This window comes from Zootoca vivipara, chromosome 5, assembly GCF_965207765.1.
Source record: "Zootoca vivipara chromosome 5, rZooViv2.hap1.1, whole genome shotgun sequence".
Classification (NCBI taxonomy): domain Eukaryota; kingdom Metazoa; phylum Chordata; class Lepidosauria; order Squamata; family Lacertidae; genus Zootoca; species Zootoca vivipara.
This window is the reverse complement of record NC_142588.1, coordinates 52,357,452-52,380,436: the sequence shown is the minus strand read 5'-3', so window position 1 is coordinate 52,380,436 and position 22,985 is coordinate 52,357,452. Positions and strand designations below refer to the sequence as shown.

Below are 22,985 nucleotides of genomic sequence, written 5' to 3'. Positions count from 1 at the left end.
CGAGGTATGACTGTACTTGGTTCAGAATCATAGCCTTATCTATACCTTCTGAACATGCAAAATTTAGGCTGCAATTCTAAACCTGGGGTTAGGAGCAAAACCGTGGCCTTCCCAATACAGAATAATATCTCTAGGTTAGATTACTGCAATGTGTTATAGGTAGGGCTGCCTCTGAAGATGGTTCGGAAACTGGTTTGTGCAGAATTCGACAACCAGGTTGCACACTAGGGAAAGACGGTTTGAGCATATTACACCTATCCTGGCTCAACTGCATTGGCTGCCAATTTGTTTATGGGCCCAATTCAAAGTGCTAGTTTTGACCTATAAAACCTTAAATGGCTCAGGGGAGCAATATCTCAAGGACCGCCTCTCACCATATGAACCGACCCAGACCCTGCAATCATCATCTTAGGTCTTTCTTCGTGTGCCTCCTCCAAAAGGTCCAGAAGGTGGCAACACAAGAACGGGCCTTTTCTGTGGTGGCTACCTCTTTCTGCAATGTCCTCCCCAGGGTGACTTTCGTGGCACCTTCAATACATATATTTAGGTGCCAGGCCATTTCCCCCCTCTATAACCAGACATTCTATGGCCTTTTAAAAAATAATAAATGGAGGGGGTATTGGTTTTGTTTTATGTATTTTGTGTTCTCATGTTTAATTTTATGTTGTGAACAGCCCCGTGATTTTCAGATGAAGGGCAGTCTACAAATTAAATAAATATAAATAACTAATAATAGACTTGTGTACATTCAACCAAAGTCAACAAACATGCTTTAAATGCATCAGTGAGATCCCTTTTTGAAACCTAGTAGAAGAGAAAACTTATCAGATGAGCACTTTGCCAAAATCAGGTTTCTAAAAGAGCACTTCAACGTGCACAAACCAGTTTGTAGTTCACTTGAATACTTAGTGATATAAAAAGGCAGTTGACCTACATGGCATGTAGAGAAATCAGCTCAATCGTGCCAGAGGATCTTGTTACTTCCCTCTGGCTCTCTTTCCTCTCCAATTCATGGACCTCCCTGCAAACCAATCAGCAATAAACATCCCAGCAGCAACAGAACATTAGATGAAACAAACTCACAGTGCAATCCCATTTGCTTGTGCATATATGTTCCACTATGTTCAATGATGCTTATAGGACTGCAGCCTACAGTTTCCCACAATGCCCTGGAGTACCTGACAAAGTGTCCCCAGCCTGGTGCCCTCTAGATGTTTCAGACTACAACTTCCATAATCCCTTACCATTGACCATGACAGCTGGCGCTGATGGGAGTTGTAGTAGTTAAAACATCTGGAGAGCACCAGATTTGTAAAAGCTGCTCTGGAACACTGTGGGAAACCAAAAATGGCAAACTACTAGGCTCTAACTGGAGGAGAACTACCACTAGGTCAATCCACTAGAGGGCTACCTGCAAGAGAGGAGCTCATTACTGGGTGTTATACTGAGCACCTCTCCATCTTCCAGAAGGTGGCTAACCTTCAAAGCGCTTGTGGCATGGATTAGTTTGCCCTACTCATCTGATCTGCACAAGTCCTCCTCAGCTGACTGTACAGTAGTCCATTATACCCCTCTGTAGGGCGGATATTGCAAACCATTTGCCCAGCACAAAGGAGGAACCAGTCTGGACCATATTCTTCACAAAAAGACCCAATGCGGACACATTATGGCTCATAATAGAAGCTCTCTTGCAGATATGTCTAATCCATGGTTCTCAGCAGGATATCCAAGTACCTGATGTTCTTGCTGAAAGCAAATCCCCCCCCCCAAAAAAAAGTTTTGTGGACTTTGTACTTGCAGGGAGCCCTTGAGAAAGTGCCTTGATGAGAAATCCCATTCTGCTGCAAAGCATTCTGGGCAATATTCTAGGGTCCTAAAGCACATAGTCAAGTTCATTGGAGGAAGGGTATCAGCCTCAGTGCTGTCCTGCTTTAACTGAGAGCATGGCATAGAACGCACCAAACATTTTCACACAATTGCACATGAAGCGTTGAACGAAGCTTGTCTGCCATTCCTTGGATTCTCTCTGAGGAACGCCAATAAGCTTCTGAGGAACCCCTGGTTCCCTGGAACACGGTGCGAAAGTGCCTGTCAGAGAGTGTGAAAGATGAGCCTTGCTTGCCGAGGCAGTCGGCCAGTGTTTTAGTGCCCCAGCTATTTTCTTTCCCATGAGCTGCAAAAACATAAGAGACTGCAGAAACAAATAACATAATCTAAGCCCCTGACTCTACAGTCATCCTCTTCCAAGGTCCAAGAACCAAGTGCATCAGAAACAGGTCCCTCCAAAATGTTGCAGTCTGGTTACTTTCAGTGCAATCCTATGCATGTCTACTCAAAAGGAAATCCCATTGAGCTCAATGAGAGCTCAATCCCAGGTAAGTGTGCTTAGACTTGCATCCTTGTAGCACAATCCTATACATCAAAAGTAGCTAATGTCGTGCCCTCCAGATGTTGTGAACTACAACCCCTGCCAGTCCTTTCCAGCATGGCCAATGCATAGCCAGGGATAATGGGAGTTGTAGTCACAACTTCTGAAGGGCGCCACATTGGCTACCACTGTTTTACATGTTATCTCAGAAGGAAACCCCACTGTATTCAATGGGTCTTACTCCCTAAAAAGCTGGTTTAGGATGCAGTACTATATGCATTTATCTGGGACTAATTTCCTTCTGGGTTCAATGGTGCTTATTTTAGAGTAGACATATATAAAGAATTGCACTGTTAGTCTCTTAGGTGGGTCATTGCCAGGGATATGCTCAAGGGCATCCTGAACCTTTTTCTAAGTGCCCCACATGCTTCTGTGTAGGTGAAGAATTCAGGGGAAACAGAATTGGGGTGATGATATGATTAGGTAGGACAATAATTTGGGGAAATAAATTGATTTACCATTATCATCATCAACTTATTCATCACCTTCTAAACCACCATCTCAAGGCTATTTACATACAAGACAAATATGAATTTATCTAGATACGATGTGGGGGGAAGGGTGGGGGTAATTGAAAGGAACTGAATTGACTTGACATGCAGCAGGATCTCTTAGGAAATTAATTGATTCAAAGAGGAAGCAATCTGGGGCAATCTAGGGAAAGGTGCCAATTTACTGAATAATGTATTGGTTTGTGTGATTTGGATATCAATTTAGTTGCCTTGCTTTCTTGGACATTTAAATTCTATATCTGTCTCTGCACACATGAATTGTTGTTGTTGTTTAGTCGTTTAGTTGTGTCCGACTCTTCGTGACCCCATGGGCCATAGCACCCCATGGACCCCAGCATTGCTTTATCAGCATTGCTTTGGGTTGGCTCTCAAAATTGAAACCCTAGGAGTAGAATTATTATATGTAAATTTTATGCATATTTATGCCCATAGGTCTATGTCCCCCCCCAGTCTTCTTAGCACTTTGCAACAGCCATATGACCTCTCCTAGAAAACACAAGCAAATGAAGTCCCCCCCCCCCCCCGCTCTCTGAAGGTGACAGAACCACTAAGGAAATTGCAGCCTTTTAGAAACAGCATTCTAGACATTGATGTCATCCGAAAGTACAGTTGGAACAAGAACTTCTCTGCTCCACAAAAGTTCAATCAAGACAAAACGGTTTTAGTTACTTTCCCTGCACTTGGCTCCCATCATCTCTACCAACAGGAAACATAGGCCAGGAGAGTTAGGATGCTTTATCAGCATTGCTTTGGGTTGGCTCTCAAAATTGAAACCCTAGGAGTAGAATTTTACTGAGAAGTAAATAAAACTCACAGATGGAAAAGATAAGTGTGTTAGGGGCTCTTGGGAACACTGGACTCTCTTAAAATTAAACATGAAAATGTCAGTCCTCTTGGTTGAAAATTGGCTCAGAAAACATGAGGGTCAAATAGTAGGCCTACAGTGGATTTGTTCTCCAAAAATCTCCCAGGGCAAGAGTATTTCCATTCTAGCATATACCTCTCTATGCGACTGCAGCCATATATTTAAATAGCAATTCAATTTATCTAAATTCCTGATTGTCTGATTAAGCTGTACAGCATTTACACCTTTTCGCTTTCTGGATGCAGCAACTGTACACACAGAGTTCCATTGCAACTTCAAAGGGGAAAGCGGTCCCTGAAGTCTCCCCAGGCACAAACACCCGGGCAGTATCACTCACGCTTCTCCCTTCCTCGCAAACACCTAGTGTGCATGCTGATTCTTGCTCTCCATTGGGTGCAAGAGATGCAAGAGCTGCTCCATATACCGTATTGTTCCATGCAGAACAAGTTCAGTAACCACGTTGCTTACTGGCTGTTTCTATAGAGTTGTTAACCTACTTGTTCCAGGCAAGCTCCATGACGGACAGCTATGCAACACATGAAGTGTTCCTAGCGTGGAGCTGGTATAATAAAGGATGCCACTCTGCCATCTGGTGAGTTCAAGGCACAGGAGCCATGCTGGGGAATGTGATTGGCAACTCCACACATGTGGCTTTCTCTTTCAGTTCTCTCCACTAAAGATTGGCATGTGTTATTCAATTCTTGTTACGAGATTGGTAGATAGGGATCCCTTTCCCCTTCCACCCAAGCAGGATCTGACTTCTCAGGAAAGCATTCTTGACGGGGACAGGCAGGGAGCTTGCTGTGCTGTTTAGAGTTGGCCCATCCTCTCTCTGCTCACTCTGGCACTCTGTACTGCAGTGGTGGGGAACCAGTTGCTCAACTACAATTCCCAGCACCCCTGACTATTAGCTATGCTGGCTGGGGCTGATGGGAGTTCTAGTCCAGCAGCATCTGGAGGCCCACAGGTTACCACCCCTGCTGCAATGTCAAAGAACTGGCCTCTTGGCATGTGAAAGCAGGATGGTGGCCGCGACTGCTGGTATATGAAGCAACTGTCTGAGATGAGGATAAAAAGAAAGAGGAGGAGCAATGTGTCCTGCTGGGATGCTGACCTATCAGGCAAATCAGAAGGTGGTGGGATGAGTCAAATGCGTTGCCAGAGTCTAGATGGCCCACAGAGGAGCCAGACTAATCATTCAGACAGAGGTCCTCTTGATTGACTGCTTGTTTGTTTTTGACCTCCCAAGCTGAGCACACATTGGATACAGCAGCTGTTCTGTTAGCATAGCAGCAGCATATCTCCAGTCTCAGGGCAACAAGAGGATAGAGTTGCTCTGCCCATCATCACCTCCCTTACACATCTATTGTAGTGCAAACACAAGCAAGGTTATAAAACGTTTTGCATATTGAAAGTGCTATACAAACAATAAGTTGGAATACATTGAGATCCTGGTTAAGATGGCTCTGGCTGCCTTTCAAAATGCAGGCTATTCTAACAACAACTGCTTGCTCATATGTTTTAATGCTCCCTGTGGTACCATGCAGGCACTTGAAGAGTAACCGGCATAATAGACTATTACATTTGGAGTTATACGGTCCTGGGGAAACTTGGCAATCATAATTGCTAAAGTAAACAGTAGCTCCTGGCAATCACCTCTGCCCCTCCTGCTAATTCCCATCTGTTGTCTCAAGAAATGGCAAGAGGAACTTCACTGAGTTATTGTTTATATTGTTCTTTCCAGGGGCTGGGTGGGTAATCCCAAACCTGATAAGATGCTGCAGCTAACTAGAAGCCAGGCAGTAGCCAGAATCTGATGCTCCTTAGGTGCTTCTCAGAGATGGAACAAAAGTGTTGAAGAACAAAGAAGTCCATAGCCCAGTGCCCAAGCACATTACATATATACAGTACACATATTTAATACTAGTTGCTGCTGTTGTTATATATTTATTTATACTCCACCTCCCCCCCCCGACAGGGACTCGAGGCAGTTAAAAGTGGGGAAATTCTTTTTAAAGAGGTATGTTGTGATCTGCCAGGGAAATTTGGCTTTTGAAATTTATGTTGCGATTTTATTTGGGTCTGAGTTAACTTCTGCTGGTGTTGCTTTGTGTTGCTTTCACTGATAGAGTATGCAGCGGTACACTAGACTTGATGAACTCATAGCCTGTCTCAGTATAACACAGACACAAAAAGGAGGGCAAAGCTATAAGCACTGACTCTCTGATTCAGTATCAATGGCAGCCATATCAATATGAATTAGCAGGTTGTACAATTAAACAGTCTATGCAAATAAGTAAACTGTGCAGGATCAAATTCAAAAGTTGCAGAAAACCTTCACAATCACAAACATATGATTTCTACAGTGGTATACAGAGGTTTGCTCTGTCAGTCTATTTCAGTTCTTTGCCATTAGAAGAACTGGAGCAAAATTCACATTTAAGTTTAATACTGCATTGGTACTGCAAACTTTCACACTGTCAGTCGACTTGTAATGTCAAACCATGATTTAGTGTTACATGAGTGAGCCTTGGGCTCACAAACTTCCTACTCTCCCCACCAACCTCTTATTTTACCCTAGGAAATCAACACATTCATATTTTCTAACACCCCTGGCACCCGCCCCCCCCCCCCCAAATTCCCACATACTAAAGGGCTCTGGTGGTCAGGTATCCTGAAAAACGTCTGGTTGTATGTACGTCCCTCGCTAGGCACAAAGAAAAGCACATTCATCAGTAAGTCCCTGCCTTGCTTCTTTGCGTCAATATCTCATATGGAAGACACTTTCTTTTAAGAGAAAGAAACATGTGGATGTGTCTCTGGTGCACAGAAGTACTGCCGCATTCTCTGGACTACCTGCATTATTTATTGCATTCAGCTTGATTCTGTAAGCAAGGGCCTTCTTTAACAGAGGGATAGTAGTCTGAGAAAATGATGTGCACATGATACATTTAAAAATCTGTGTTCATTATGCAAAAATATGAATGTAGATTGATAAAAAAGGGGAGGATAAAGCAAGTTAACAAGGTGAGTAATAAAAGAAAGAAAGAAAGAAAGAAAGAAAGAAAGAAAGAAAGAAAGAAAGAAAGAAAGAAAGAAAGAAACAAACAGGTAAGCTGCTTTTGGGCTATAAGCTGGGATATACAATTTAAAATAAATGAATAACCTAGAAATTTGCTACAACAATAAAGCAGGGAGATAAGTGTGTTTGCCCCTACTGTTGGCTTGGGGCAACTGCTTGGTATTGCTGGATCAGGTCATCTAGTCCAGCATCCTGTTCTCACAGAGACCAGCCAAATGCCTGTAGGATACCCCTGAAGCAGGGCCTGAGCACAACAGCCTTCTCTCCTCCTGTGGTTCCTAGCAATTGTTAATCAGAAATCTTCAAACACTCAGCTTTGCTGCTCTGGGAGAGGAAGAAAAACTCTTCTCTATCCATTCTCTCTATGCCATGCAAAAATTTATAAACTTATATTGCTGTAAGCTTACTCTCTAAACTAAAAAGTCCCAAAGGCTGCAACCTTTCCTTATTGGAGTGTTTCTGGCCTTGAAGATTGAGTTCGGGTAGGGGGGACAGTTGCTAACGTCACCAGGTTTGGTGCTATTTTTGAATGTTTGACGATAAATGAGCTTTATGCTCTGCTAAATTTTGCTGTATGGTAAATGAACTGTTAAATTGCTGGGTTTTGTTCTATTGTGTTGCAGTGATATGCTTTTAATATGCATCCATATTGTACTACTTTATTTAGACTATTTTGTTTTGTTCATGAACCACTTTGAACACAGATGTGTGTGTTTTTTTAGAAAATGCAGTATTTGTGTGAAACACAGTATATAAATAAGTTGACTATGACTTAGTCACCATCCCCATCTAGAAATTTGTTTTATGCATAGTAGCTGAAATCGCCAATACTGAAACTTAGCAAGGGGCAGAAGAAAGCAGAGACACAATCACTTGTTAGTTTAACTCAGCCTTTTTCAACCTTGGGTCCCCAGACGTTATTGGACTACAACTCCCACCATCCCTGACCACTTGTCTTGCTAGCTAGGGATGATGGGACTTGTAGTCCAACAACATCTGGGGACCCAAGGTTGAAAAAGGCTGGTTTAACTGATGTGTGTTCACGTACTGATACACCAGCAGTTTTAGAGCTTGGTGAAAAAAGCAGATCCAGAGGTTTGGTTCCAGCACAGAATGTGGAAAAGACCTGGTCCTGATGAATTATTTTTGCCTGTCGGTCACCAACGCATTTCAAGATCTTCTGAGGAGTAGCATGAAGGCAAGAGTGACAGAGGTGACATGGGAAAGTACTGTAGCTGACGTCTTGGATAGTGACATCAGACTCCTGGATGGTCTCCAACAGGGTCTGGCCCTACCCCAGTGATAACAACTCGTAATCTTTTGGCTTGCCAGAAAATGTTATGCGACATTTTCACAGCCACATTTCCAGATGTTCAGACTCCCTTGCTTGTACAAAAGCAGCATGTCTTACTTTTACCAGAAGCCTGGCTTAGAAGCCAGCTCAGCTCGTAGTCGTTGTCAGTGGAAGACTCCTCGCGTGAGGTCATCCATTTTGTGTTCCCAGGCCTCTTGTGCTAAACATTGCCCACATTTTGCACGAAAGGCTATTTTCTTTATTTATAGCAACGGAAAAGCTTAACAAAAGCCTCCTGAGAAAAGTTTGCCAAACCCAAACTAAATGCTGTATCAAGACACCTTGAACAGAACTGGGTTCAGGCTAGAGGGTGCTCCACTGTTTTACAGTATAGTGATCCTGATGTAAATGGAACTTGGAGGTGTTTTGGATTTATTATGAAAAATGGGTGTGGGTGCAAGAAAAAATAACGGTATAACAAAGGAGAATTCCCTGGATGCCAAGATCCAGGTTTGGGGCAAGTACTCTTGGTAGAAAACCCCCAGCAGATATTTAAAATCACAAAATATACAGCAAGTAAAGCATTATACCTTTAAAATATGCCCTTCCATGTTCTTTCCAAAGTTCCCCACTTCCCCTAGCACAGAAAAAGATCACACATTAGGCAAGTTAAAACTGTTTACTTATGAGGTCTCCAAAGGTCAGATTCATGTGCTTTTCCATACAGCATTCGGGAAAGGTTGCACAGGCAGTAAACCTAGGCTTAGTGGTGAAAGTTCCTAAATTATTGGCTTGTCAGAGTCATTTGGTTAAGCTGCAGCAACAAGCTTAGCCGCTTCATATGTTGAGCTTCTCAGGTGGGGGGGGGGGAGAAAGGCTTCATTACCTAGTCCCTCCCAAGGTGAGCTAAGCCTGCGACAGCATAATTGCATTTTAAAATTTACAGATAACATCATCTTTTCTTCTACATTTACGTACATAGTCTATTTATTCTTCTATACATGTTCATATCCTCAATATAATAATTGACTTCCCCCTACCTCTTGACAGCTTCACCATCTCTCTTTATTTCATTTTCTTTTGTACTGTGTTCTAGTATACTTTCAAACTTCTCTTTATATAGGATATCTCCTCTAATTGTCTTTAATTTTGTGAAATGTACTCTAGGCACATCCAAGTTTTGTTTTGGGAACCATGTTTACACATATAATTTTTAAAAACAATCCCATTCTTTTTAAACCCTTATGTTCGAGTGATTTCTTATTGCTTCTGTCATTTTGGCTAGCTCTACATATTCACACAATTTCATTTGCCACTCTTCTTTAGTTGGTTTGTTCCTTAGCGTGTTTGTTATATGAGGCTACTTACTCTGCAATGAGTTCGTGGTATGAAAGATGCCCAGCCCTGCCTCACAGGGTTGTCATGAGGTCATTATGGAGATAGAGGAGAATTGCAACTCGTGTGCATTTGATGTGTGCACATTCAGCTGTACACACATGGTAAAAAAAAAATTAAAAAGAGGGTGGGGTTGCAGGGGAATACTTTTGCAATCCCACCCACCATTGACCCAATGTGCTATGACACTATTAGCGAGTTTGACTTTAGGTGCAATCCCCAGAACGTAACCCCTGTACACCACCTTGAGCTCCCTTAAGGTAAAGGTAAGGTGTAAGCGCAATACTAAATGAATAAAACTTGAATAACTGTTTATAATATTTAAGCTTATAATAATATTCCTCTTGCTGTTTGTTTATTTGTGCGATTTTTAGATTGCCTTTAAGTGACACTATCATTTGAAAAGGTGAACAACTGCACCTGGTATCAAAACTACAATTTTAACATTGTAAGGTTTGCAACTCATGAATAAACACAAAGTGGAAGCACGGCAAACAGGGAAATTGTTTCATTGATTATTAATTAGGTAACAGAATTTTTTTTATTAAAAAAGGGGGGGACAGGAGACAAGAGTGTAATTTAAAAGTGGTTTCATTCTCTACTCCCAAGCTGTTTGTGCCTCACCATAATATTTCTCCATGCCAGTCTAGAAGGAAGCACTCACTTAGGAAAAAATGTTCTGGCTTATTATAACTTTGTTTAACATTAAAGCTAAACATTTACACTAAGCAGAGTGCAACTACAAATGCATTCTTCTATTATTGCCATTCCAAAAAAAAAATGTTTCCCATGTTCCAAGAGAAAGACAATGTAATTGTAACCAATTCCACTTTCTAACTCTGTATACTGTACAGCAAACATGATTTTAAAAAGTTTATCTGCAATTTCAAAATCTACATTCGCCCTATACATTTTCCAGGTAGAAGCATGGAGATGTATCACATGTCAGAGACACTCAAGGTCCAATTTTTAAAAGAAATATCCCCCTAGGGTATTCTTGGCTTTTTCTTTAAAAATTCATTCTCTGAAGTATCGGATTTCTAGAGCGAGAGCTGAAGCACTGAACAAAACATTCGACACAAGCTAAACAAAGGGTTTTATTTCACTATCTTTGCTCTCAGATATATTCCTGTGTTCGTGGTTTAATAAATAGGTTATCTAGATTCTAACTGATCACCACTATAAGCCTAAGGAAGTGAGTTTTATAAAATATGGATGATCAGGAAACCATGGTAACTACAGTTCAGCTCTGAACAGAACTTTAGTTGGGGTTTTTGGGAGGCCATCATTGTGTTAGAAAGAAAGAATAAGTTATTTTAACAAATTTGTCATCTTATATTAGGGTGACCAGATGAGGACAGGAGCCCTATACCTTTAATAGGGAAGGGAATTTAATCAAGTGTGGGTTGTCATGCAAGCTCTGCTTGGTGAAACTCCCTCTTTTGCAAAACCATTAAAGATGCAGCTTCTGGCCAACCTGACTCATCCAACTATGTGACAATAGTAATCTATGTTTGCTACATATCGCCTCCACAACCTGCTTTTGGGGGCAATGGTGTGTAATTGTTTCCACCCTGGTAAGTCATTCTGAATTCAGCTGGGCTTCCTCCCAGGTAAGTAGTGTTAGAACTGAAGTCTTAATGCTTCATTCTCTTTAATCAAATAAATGAAATGTAAATATACTTCCCTTTATCACTGTATTGTGCCTTGTGACTGTAGAAACTGAGTGTCTAGAAACTGAGTGTCACTCTCCAAGGTCTATTTCAGGATCCTTTTTCCATTTAATAGGAATTGTTATTCTTTGGGGGACAGCCTGGCACCAGTCTTGTTCAACTTACATTTGTCTTGCTAAGCCTACTGCACCCTATTCTACTTCTCTGGTTCAGGGGTGGAGAACCTATAGCTTTCAAGATGTTGTTGGGACTCCATTTCCCAACAGCTCCAGCCAGCATGGCCAGGGGTGGGGGTGAAGAGAGATGTAGTCCAACAATGCTTGGACAACCAGAGGTTCTTCATCTCTGCTTTAGATCTCCATCCCTGCCTATAGAATCAGGATTCAAAACGACCTTAACGAATTGGAGAACTAGGCGCAAACAAAATGAATTTCGATAGGGACAAATGTCAGGTTCTACACTTAGACAGGAAGACAATCTGCACAGATATAAAATGGGGACACCTGGCTTGCCAGCTGTACATGTGAAAAGGATCTAGAGGTGTTAGTAGACCACAAGCTTAACATGAATCAATAGTAATGCCATTCTAGTCTGTATCGACAGAAGTACAGTGAGCAGATCAAGGGAAGTTTTCTCCAGCTCCAGAGACTAGGAACTTAATCAATGGCTTCAAGTTTAAGAAAGGAGATTCTGACTAAACATCAAGAAGAACTTTTTGATGGTAAGAGCTGTTTGACAGTGGAGTGGACTCCCTTGGGAGGTGGTGGACTCTCCTTCCTTGGAGGTTTTTATACAGAGGTTGGGTGGTCATCTGTCGTGGATGCTATAGTTGAGATTCCTGTATTGCAGGGGGTTGGGCTAGATGACCCTTGGGGTTCCTTCCAACTCTATAATTCTATGAACACTTGAGTTGGGAAAGACCTGTTTCTGTTACCATGGAAAAAAAGCTGCTGACAATTGACAGTATTGAGCTAGATGGACACAAGGTCTGACTCGCTATAAGGCAGCTTCCTATGTTCACACATAATTGATGCCTGAGGCTAAAAACAAGATGTCAGCTCTGTGGAGACACATCAAAGCACTTGATTACACACACATTCAACACAGCATTGCTAACTGCTTTCCAGCAATCCTGCTTTCCAACTGTGAACTGTTTCCTTTTGAATGGACACTGGGTCGTGAAGAGGAAGCCACATAAAAATGGTTGTTGACAAAGAAACAGCCTATGCAATGTGTAAAAGCCAGCTGTTTCCTCCCAAGACAGCCTATATACATCTCAGCACCAAATGCCATTATTGAAGCTGGTTTCATCATTACCTAATAGGAAATACAATTTTAGATTGCAAATGATATCACTCAAGAGTTGTGACATGAGCTTGAAATGTATCATTTCTTTTAGTCATTAAGCTAGGGAAGAAAAAGAGAGATAAAATTGTTGGTTTTAGTTTTCAGTTGCCGCAAAACAATGAAGGTTTAAAAACACCAGGGCAAAAAATCCCATGTCCTGTCCTGGCCAATCAATATATCTGCAACTAACATGCGTTCATATGATTGTTTGTTTGTTTTTGTGTTTGTTTGTTTGTGTTTGTTAAATTGTAATATTGTAATTTTAAATAATAAAGAATTATTTTAAAAAAACATGCGTTCATATAAGCAAAAGACAGAAAGGCTGGGCGCCATTGTAGGGGTTATTTAAATTTGCCTTAATTAAGAACTATGCACACACATTTAATGTCATTACCAAACAAAGTGGGGAGGGAGGGGTGTCCCCAAATTTTATTCAAATTTTGTTTGTAGAAAAAGAAGTTTTATTTCTCTCTGTGATAGACAGAGGTAGCCTTGGGAGGGATGATAATATTCACATGAAGAAGCAGTTCTGAGCTGGGGAACGCAGCTTGAGTACTCTCTACGCATCAACGTCTCCTTCAGACAGGCTTCCTAATTACTGGCAGTGAGCTGAATCTGGACTAAGTCATAATTAGAGCAAACCCACTGAAATAAGTGGGACTTATGATAGCCAAGGGACGTGGATGGCGCTGTTGGTTAAACCACAGAGCCTAGGGCTTGCCGATCAGAAGGTCGGCGGTTCAAATCCCTGCAACGGGGTGAGTTCCCATTGTTCGGTCCCTGCTGCTGCCAACCTAGCAGTTCGAAAGCACAAAGTGCAAGTAGATAAATAGGTACTGCTCCGGTGGGAAGGTAAACAGCATTTTCGTGCACTGCTCTGGTTTGCCAGAAGCGGTTTAGTCATGCTGGCCACATGATCCAGAAGCTCCCTCGGCCAGTAAAACAAGATGAGCGCAGCAACCCCACAGTCGTCCATGACTGGACCTAACGGTCAGGGGTCCCTTTACCTTTACCTCTATGATAGCCAATGGGACCTAAGTAGGTCATGACTAATTTAAGTCCCATTGATTTCAATGGGCCATATCCAACACTGTAGCTCCACTGGCAGAAGGAACTTCCATGGGTACAATGGAACTTCCTATTCTTTTCCTTTGGACCCTCCAGAGCAGTTGGGGGGGGGGTACTGGAATAGTACTGGAAACGGCTCAATGTTTCTAAGCATGTCTGGATACAACCCAATATATTAATACAAGCCTTTCACACACGCACAGCAAAAATGGAAGCGGCATGCGTGCATAAATCTTGTGTGTGTTTGTATTTAGGTTAACATCTATTCTGTGTTAATTTGTTACAGGGTATATTATTGTTTTCATTCAACGCCATCATCAGGCTGGATACACTTTTCATTCACAGAAGGACCACTTCTGTGAATGGGAGGATTTGAGATCTGTCAGAGGCTCATAGGAAGAGAGGAGGCAATTTTCTGAAGTTCCCCCTCCATCCTTACAGAGCAGTTTAGGGGAGACTGCCCCCCTTCTGTGAGTAGGAGTGTTCCACAAAAAGAGTTCTTATAATGGATCTTTGGATCCAGTCCCATAGGAAAAAGACCTGTCTCAGAGAGATTAGAATCTAAAGTTTGACAATGGAGAAAGAAAAGAGGTAAGTGGCTATGGAACAGGCAAAGGATGAATGTGAACAAATGCAGTTAAGTTACACATACTGTACTTAGGATATGTTAGGGTTGGAGATGTCTCCTGTATCTCCTGGAATCATGGAGCTCAGTGTATAGTTTTGTTAGGTATTGCTGAATCAGACTGACAAATATTTGACCAAGTATGCTCCTCCCTGTATGGTTTCAAACATCTAAGAGAAAGTGAGAGATAAGAGCTGGAAATCAACAAGATGAAAGTAACCCTTTTGCTATGTTGGCCTTGGGTGAAAAATGCCATGGACTGTTTATTTTCCCCACACGGGGGGGGGGGGAATCAAACTTTGCACATTGCAACAGTGAGATATTTAAAACCAGACTGAATAAAGCACATGAAAAAGGCCTGAAAGGAACAATATCATAATGGCAGCTGGATTCACTTAGCCAGCACTAATGCACAGAAAGGAGGAAAAGGCATACATGTACATGCATTTGGCCTGAGGCTGTGGATGGGTTTTGATCACCCATTCTCAATACACATCTGGAAGATCAGGTTAAACATTGCAAATGAAAGCACTCTTGGATGAGTCCAGTCAGCCAATATCGATTTGATATATCAGACAACCTGAGTCTGGGAAATCAAAGAGCATCCTCCAGAGAGTTGGAATGGGAGAAAAAGAGGACCAGAAGCCCTAATTAAGTCATTGCAGTGTTCATTAATTCATGTAGAAGCAAGGAACATTTTTCAACAGAGCACAGCAAATCTCATGTTAGTATTGCACAACCCCATTCTGACTGGCAGTAGTTTAACAATCTGTGTAAGTACTACATCAGAATATTTCTGCTGCCATGGAATTTTGAAAACGAAACTTTTCATTTTGTTAAAAGATCAAGTTTCTGGCCCTCATGGTTACACGGAAATATTTAAAAGATTAATACAATTCTGCACTCTTATTTCCCCCACTTTTTCTTTTTCTTTTTACCCAGACCTCAAACACTGGAATTAAAATCCCAAATTATGAAAACCACTTGGTAACAACTGAAAAATGCATGTAATTTAATCAAGCATTTCTATCTAATTTGCATTTATTAACAAGAGAATTTGACTTTAATATTCAAATGTTGTTGTTTTTTAATAATAATAAAAAGTATAGCATGCAAGTCTAGCAGGCATCACCAACCTTTTTTGGCGAGTGGGCACCTTTGGAATTTGAGAAGGTGCCACGAACACCAGTCACAAAATGACTGCCATGGAGGTATGGCAGGGCCGGCTCTAGGTAGACCCCCGGTGGCGCAGGGCACCACGGCGCTGGCCAGCCAGGAGGGCGCCGCGAGCTGCGCCTCCCGCTGGCTGGCCGGTCCGCCGGTTCGACAACCGCGCTGTGCCCGCCCACCGCGCTGGGAAACGGGGGGGGGCGGAGTGATCCGTCGCTCCACGGCGCCAGGGGCGCTTAAGACGGCCCTGGGGTATGGCATAACACAAATGGTTGCCACATCATCCACCATTATCACTTACAGAGTAGCTCTTTGCACTTCCCCTCAATGGGAGGGTGGGTGTCCAATCAAGGCACCAATAAGATGTTTAAGGGAGTGTCTCCAATACAGGAGAAGCAGAACGAGTGCAAACAAACTGAGCAGGAAGAGCCAATACGTCTCTGGTGCAGTTTTGATTTCTGAAGGAGCATTTATTGCAGTCTTTTGCAGGTGCCATAGGCGGTACTGACAGAGCACACTAGCACCCACAGGGCTTGCATTAGCATCCCCTGATCTAGATTCAATTACTCAGTCTCTATAACTGAGGGTTGTTTGCTTCTTCTACACATGAAAAATACTTGCTTTGAACTTGGAGGATCTCAACTGTAAACATTTTTAAAGTCAGTCCAACTGAGTATTAACATGCTTACTTCCAGGTAAGTATAGATAAGAACACAACTTGACAGCACCCAGTGCGACACAGAACTGTCTCACAGTTATACCCAGATATGTGAATATCACCCACAATACTCTCTGTCTATGGCACAAACTATCAAAGAACTGAACAACTGTATGACAAGAACAATACCACCCTTTGTCCTCAATCGTTCACTTCTACGGCTGGCATTGCATCTTGTATCATAACTGCTGAATATGTTATGCATTTTAGTTCTTAGAGCAAAGAGTAGACAAGTGATAGCCACTGTCTTCAGTTGTTTTAAGGAGGGATCAGTTATATTCCTGGATAATAAGTCTACCAGTAGTGATTTGCCAAGACTAATAGAACAGGCACCCCCAAACTTTGGCCCTCCAGATGTTTTGGACTACAATTCCCATCTTCCCCAACCACTGGTCCTGTTAGCTAGGGATCATGGGAGTTGTAGGCCAAAACATCTGGAGGGCCACAGTTTGGGGATGCCTGCTAATAGAACCTTCAAATTTAGTAGCAGTCTACCGGGAAAGCACAATAGGAGGAGCCAGCTATGGCCTTCAGGCTGTGTTGTAAGTGGGTTTTCTGGTTAATCAATGTGTGAAGCAGAATGCTTGGCTAGATATACTTTTAGCCTATTAATCAGAAAAGCCTTTCCCGTACACCAGCAGTTTTACATTTACTAAGATAACGTCTTCTGAAACACTGGTGCTAATACCAGCCCAATACATTTTGCTGTCAGGAGCAAAGCTGAGCTTTAAAATGAACAAGATTACAAGTAGATCCTGGTTAACTTAGCAAACTGAACCTTGTGAAAAATAATGTCATTTAAGGTTGAATTCGCAAAAAGCAAGCTGCACATCTGATAGGCTACTTCCACAGGGTCATTGGCAGAAATATGAAGAAAGATGCCAATATTAATAATGCTCTTGATATCCACTCTGTCTTGTGCATGACTTGGCTGTCAGGTAGAGGACTGGTAAGGAGGGCTGACGCAATAACTCCTGCCTTTTTGTCCTTCTCCAAGGCTGTGATTACTCCTTGCCTCATCTACTATTTCACTTCTGTTCAAAGTGGATGATGACAACATGACAAAGATTAGTGTTGATATCTGTAGGATTAAACAAATTCCCTTGATACCTGTCAGTGAACAGTTGGAAGGGGAAAGCTATTCTCTGGTGCTCAGCTTGTGTTCAGTAGTCAAAGCTGGTGGGAAATTGTAGGTATGGAACATCAGCAAAATAGCATACAGCTCCAGCAAAACATTCCACCCACATCCAAAACATAGTTTGGAGTTCCATGAAAATACTGTACTATAGGTGGAGTGCAACATGGCATTAAGGCAATTGTTTCATCAGTGCAATTATTTCTGCTTGCATTTCCCACCCCACCCCATCCCCGCATGTCTCCTAAATCTGTTCTAGGGGTTCCCTCAACCCTCTGGAGGAGATTTTGGGAGGCTGTTGGGCGAGCACAGGGTTGGGAAAACATGAAAGTCCTACTGCCCATAAATCCTTGCACTGATGAGATACATTAGTAGAATATGACCCTATGAGAATTAACCTAAAATATATAGTCCTTACCTACTGGCAAGGATAGGATACCAGATTTACCACCCTTGGTACTTTCAAATATTGGGGCCAATGGATCTGAAAGCATATATGGCCCTCAGTTTGTCCCATGTTGTAGCAACTAACATTTCCATCCTCTTTAGATCTTTTCACTGAGGTTTGTCCTGCAGTGACTATGTTCGTGTCCTGGCCTGCACTGCACAGGAGCATAACCAGCACTGCACATTGACTGAGCTGGCTCAGCTAAAGAGAAGAAACCGAGGGTTCATGTACGGTCACTGCCTTGGATCTCTGACGAGAAAGTCAAGCAAAAGAATTTTGCCAATAAAGCGTAACAGAAAAAATGGGACACCCACCTCGGAAAGAGTCAAGGTTCTTAAATAGCTATTCAAAAATGCTCTGGGAAGAAATGTCCTAACCACTGTCTTTCTGCGGGCTTGGATTTGCACCTACCAGTCTCCCCATTAACATAGGTGCACCCACAAGACTTCATCCCCATCCCATTGTTTTCCTGGACCTCTCCCCTCTACATGCAGGTGTTTCTCGATCCTGATCATTTCAGACTTTCCAAGGATTAAAAAAAAAATCTGTATTAAAAGGATGGAAGGTTCAGGGCACCACTGGAATGGGGAGGGCATCATGTGGGCATCCCTGCATTAATGGGGAGATAGGAAAGTGCAAGTCTACATTTTGCTCCAATGTGCAAAAGCCCTGTAAGGCTCAGGTCAGGAGCAGGAGAACGTAAGCAGTCTTCCAGAATAGCAGAGCTGAATGTGTATGAGGAACTGAGGGACACCCCTGCCAAATGTGCATCCAGGTCAAAATAATAAGTTGGGTCAAACAAGCCCAGATGGCTCAAAATAACACAACATGTGCCTCCTGCTCCACGGAAAGGGCAAAGAATGGTCAGCCAATTTGACCAGAGGGCAACATTCTTGTGCATGAATAAACTGGGATTGCCATTATAGACTCAGGGCTGGAGACGAGCTAAGCATCATCTAGCCTAGTTCATGTCTGTCCTGCACCAAACACTCCACCCAAAACCTAGCATGCTACCAATGCTCATCAAAAACAAGCAAGGATGTGGCAGAGGAACTTTGTTTGCAGCAGGACTATTTAAAACAGCCTGCAAAACTGATTTTAAATTGAACGAGAAGAGCTCTTTAAAAACAAAACAAAACTACACCCATATACTCATCCTGTGTGCTTTTCAGACCACCTGGGAAGGTGCAGCCTGTTCCAAACGTTTCTGGTGTCCTTCTTATATAGGCTATGTTACAAAACACTGCACCAGAGAGAGACGATTGCGCCAAATTGAAATGCTTGGAAAAACCCTCCCCCCATGCTCACCTTCTTCCTTGGTGGCAAAGGTGCTTCATAAACTTCATCAGTGGGGCACAGCACACACTCAGAAACCCTATCCCACCCACTTCACTTTCCAAATCATTTCTCTGGCTCTTTGCAAGCCCAAACAGCCAGGACATGCAGCCTTGGCACAATTGGACATTAATGGCACCCCCCCTCCCATACAAGCATTATTCAGCCCCCATCTATATACTCACATAATGCTTGGATGGGTTTCGCCTTTTTTCCACGTCCACCACATTAGCATCCAGCACGCTGTAGGACAGCATCTTCGTCCCCAGGAAAACCAGGAAATGCAAACAGAGTCCAGATGTATCCTTGTATTATGATGAGTGTGCTTATTCTTTCAGGATGGCTCCTTGGCGCTCAAGGAGGATTTCCTAGGAAGCTGGTGCCTTCCCTTCTCTCTCTCCCTTTTTTCTTTTCTTCGTTGCTGGCACCAGAAGAGAAGCAAAACTTCCCCAAGCTTCAACAGAAGGAGATGTTTTTAAATATATATATACTGTATATATATTGGAAACTGCACCAATCTTGGAGCGCCTGGTCACACCGCTCACGATCCTCCCCTTGGCCCTGGGAGGGAGGAAAGGGCAGAAATGGTCTTCGGCCACTTTCAAAAGAGCTCGGCTCTTATATTCTGGTGGAACTAAGGGGATTCCTTCTGGTCCAAGGCTGCGTTTAGATGGATGGGAGGGAGTCTCTATTCAGTCCCCCCTCCCCCCCCCGCCCTAAAGGCGGATCAAGTTTTGCAGTCCCTTTACGGATCCCCGGCGCGGTGTCCCGCGTGCGCGCGTGTCTATATCCCTGCCTGCCTCCTTTTCCCTCGTCCCTACACCCGAGTCGCCGCTGCGCGGTTCTCTTCAGCCCCAGCTTCGTGCCTAACAGCGGCGGATCCTTGGCAACGCACCTTGGTGCAGCTGCTGTTGCTTCTGCTGCAGCCGCCCCGGGGGAAGGAAGGAAGGAGGCAGGCAGGCAGGCAGAAGGCGGCGGGCCGGCTCGGGCAGAGAGGCGAGCGAGCGGCTGGGCGCGAAGCTCCCTTCCCCTGCCTTCTCGGCTTCGCCTCCTGCTGCCGCGATCTGCTCTCCGCGCCGAACAAGGCGAGGGGCTGGAGGAGGAGGAGGGGGAGGGGGCGGCCGGTCGGGAGGCAGGAGGGCTGGGCTCTGCTTGCCGCCCGCGGAGGGGGCCCGGTCTTCCCCCGGACAGGAGATCCGAAAGGGGAGTGGGCGATCACCTCTCCACACCCAAACCCCGAGGGGGCGCTGAGCGGCCGAGGAAGCTTTGCCCGGGCGGCTCCGCCCCCTTCAGAAATAACGACTTTGCGAGCCGCTGGGGGGTGGGGAGAAGTTCCCCGGGGACGGGCAAGAAAAGAAAGGCAGAGGCGATCTCCTCTAGAAACAGATCTCTCCAAGAAGACGGAACCACCGGCTCCCTTTGGGGACTGCTGTTCTTGGGCTGGAGGCAGGCGAGCGGAAGGGAGCATAGGGTTCCTTTGCCCGTGGCCAGTTCTCTCAAATCTACCATCGTGGGTGCAATCAACTCCCATTTACCTGGGAGTAAACCCGGTTGAATTCTTTGGGGCCGACTCCTAATTAGACGTGGTTACCGGTAGGTTAGCAGCCCTAATAAGGGTCTGCAGTTGGACCTGCAATGCCACTGCCCCCCAACCCCTCCCCCCTCCCTTGTTGCTGGCATCCAACTGTCCCGAGAGCCTCTAGGAGTGAAGTCAAAGTTAGCAGCAACGATGTGACCTCCCTGGGGTGCAAGTAGTGTTGTGTGGCAGTGTGTATGGAGGTCCTGGGCTGCTCAAATGACAAGACCCCTGTCTCAGCCACGCTAATGCGGTTCAAACAAAAGCAGAGCAAGATGTTTGGCACCAGCTTAGTTGCAGGCGTTGCTGGAAGGAGACCTATAAGGTGCCATCCTACCACCTTAGAAACTCCACCTTTACTTGCATGTTAATTCACATTCCTAACATGGACTATTTAACTTGCTCATTGCAAGCAACTGGAATCTCAATATGTATTCCTTATGGATTTCAGATGAAATGTTCTGAAGAACCACAGGTAGTAATAAAGGGGATTCATTTCTAATTGCCATATACTCTTTATTCTGATATCAACCTGCTAGCTATTCAGTAGCAGGCTGGCTGCAACATAGCCAAAGTAACTTTCAGGGCTTGGTTTTTTTCAGAAGGCATAGCTGCAGCATGTGAATGTTAGTTCTGCAGGCACACACCCAAATCAATCTTACTGTCTTTATCATCATTGGTGGCTGGTGCCCAGTGGGGCTGGTAGGGCAGAAGGTAGGGAGGCCAGCAGCAGGTGGAGCCAGAGCCAATGGAGGTAGTGATATCTTATTTCAATCTTATCCTCCCTTTTGAGTTCTGCGAGGGCAACACTGAGACCAAGGAGGAGGAAGCTGACAGGCAATGCCACCCTCTAGTCTGGTTGTTAAGTTAGAAGGCAGGGTAGGGTAGGGCTGGCTGAGGGCAGACATAGGCTGGTGGGGCAGTGCCACATCCATCCTAATCGAACAGCTGCCACTGTAGTTCAGACATCGATAACGAGTTGTGCTTGCAAGAGAACAGAAAAATCTCAAGCAGGGCACAATGTTACTAGGACTGAAGTGCTAAGGAATAATATGTTGTCTTAATGACAGAAAGATAGCCAACTCTTGCATATCATGCTGAGCAGGCGAAATTAACTTAAATTAGCAGAAAAAGAAATTTACCATTTTAGCTCCAAAAGGTGGAAATTACAAAAATAAGCAGGTGCACAAGTGTAAGACTGGTGACACTTGGCTTCACAGCAGTAAATTCAGAAAAAGGGAACAAGAGCTTTTAGTAAGCTACTGTCTCTACATGAGCTAGCAATGCTATGCAAGAGTCTAGGGCATTGTTAGGAGGTGATCTGGGAGAGCTGAGCCCTGGGTCTTTTACACACTTCAGGTCTTCTGCCCTTTCCCTTCCCTCTGAAAGTAGACCTAAAATTACATGCATATATATAACTTAGGAAATACAGCTTTTGTGTAAATCTATATCATGGACCTGTGCTTTGAATCTTTCTGAAGACTAATGACCAAACTGCGGGAGGCAGTGCAAGACAGGAGTGCCTGGCGTGCTATGGTCCATGGGGTCACGAAGAGTCGGACACGACTAAACGACTAAACAACAACAACAATGTCCCTTAAGCTGGCGACATAATTGTACTGGACTATGTATTTTAAATGTTTGAAAATGATGTCAATAAAGGTTTTGATTGATTGAAGACCTAATGTCCCTGGCAACAGCTAAAAAGTTGACTGCAATTTAAGCTGTGTCAACAAAAGCATGAAAAGTAATGGCACCACTCTATTCTGCTTTGTTCATACCTCACCTCAACTGTGACCAGTCTAAGGAGGATACCAACAAACTAGGCCATGTCCAGAGAAGGGTGTCAACTATGGTGAGGGACTTGGCCTCTGAGGAGGAGAGTTTGGAGGAGATGTGCATGTTTAGCCTGGAACAAAAGACAAATAAGAGTAATGATGCTCAAGGTGCATGATTCACAGGAGCAAGCTCAACAATTATGTTAATTCTATCAGGAGCACCCAAATAATAGGTCAGGTTGCATCTATTGGGTACTGTGATTTCAAACTCCACTCCATCCACTATCAACTTATATTTACCTTTTATGGGCACTTGGCACTTCTGTGATACATATCAGTGAGGATACTGTGTGTGCAAATAAGTAAAGCGTTCCAGTTGATGCTAATTAGACATGCCCAATGACTGCCACAGAACTCCACTGTATTCTGGAATCTTGCCATTCATGATTTCTGGAAGGAGTCACGCATATAGATTAAAATATTACAATATCTTTTGGAATATACGGAAATTCAAGACTGACTTTAGGGAACCATTT

At 43.6% G+C, this 22,985-nt stretch overlaps 1 protein-coding gene across 2 annotated transcripts in view; it reads right to left on the bottom strand.

Moving 5' to 3' along the window:
* The window catches only part of SH3PXD2A (SH3 and PX domains 2A), a 267,552-nt gene extending 247,165 nt beyond the window's left edge, over positions 1–20,387 (bottom strand). The window contains exons 1-2 of one of the 2 annotated variants that reach the window (XM_088669619.1): positions 19,991–20,318; positions 19,281–19,549 (exon numbers count right to left, since the gene is read on the bottom strand). In XM_088669619.1, coding sequence (XP_088525745.1) covers positions 19,281–19,352 — 72 coding nt within the window. In that variant the 5' untranslated portion in view covers positions 19,353–19,549; positions 19,991–20,318. Of the gene's footprint in view, positions 1–19,280 lie in introns of both variants that reach the window. The other variant, XM_088669620.1, reaches the window with a different exon arrangement.
* Between the last annotated feature and the right edge of the window lie 2,598 nt (positions 20,388–22,985).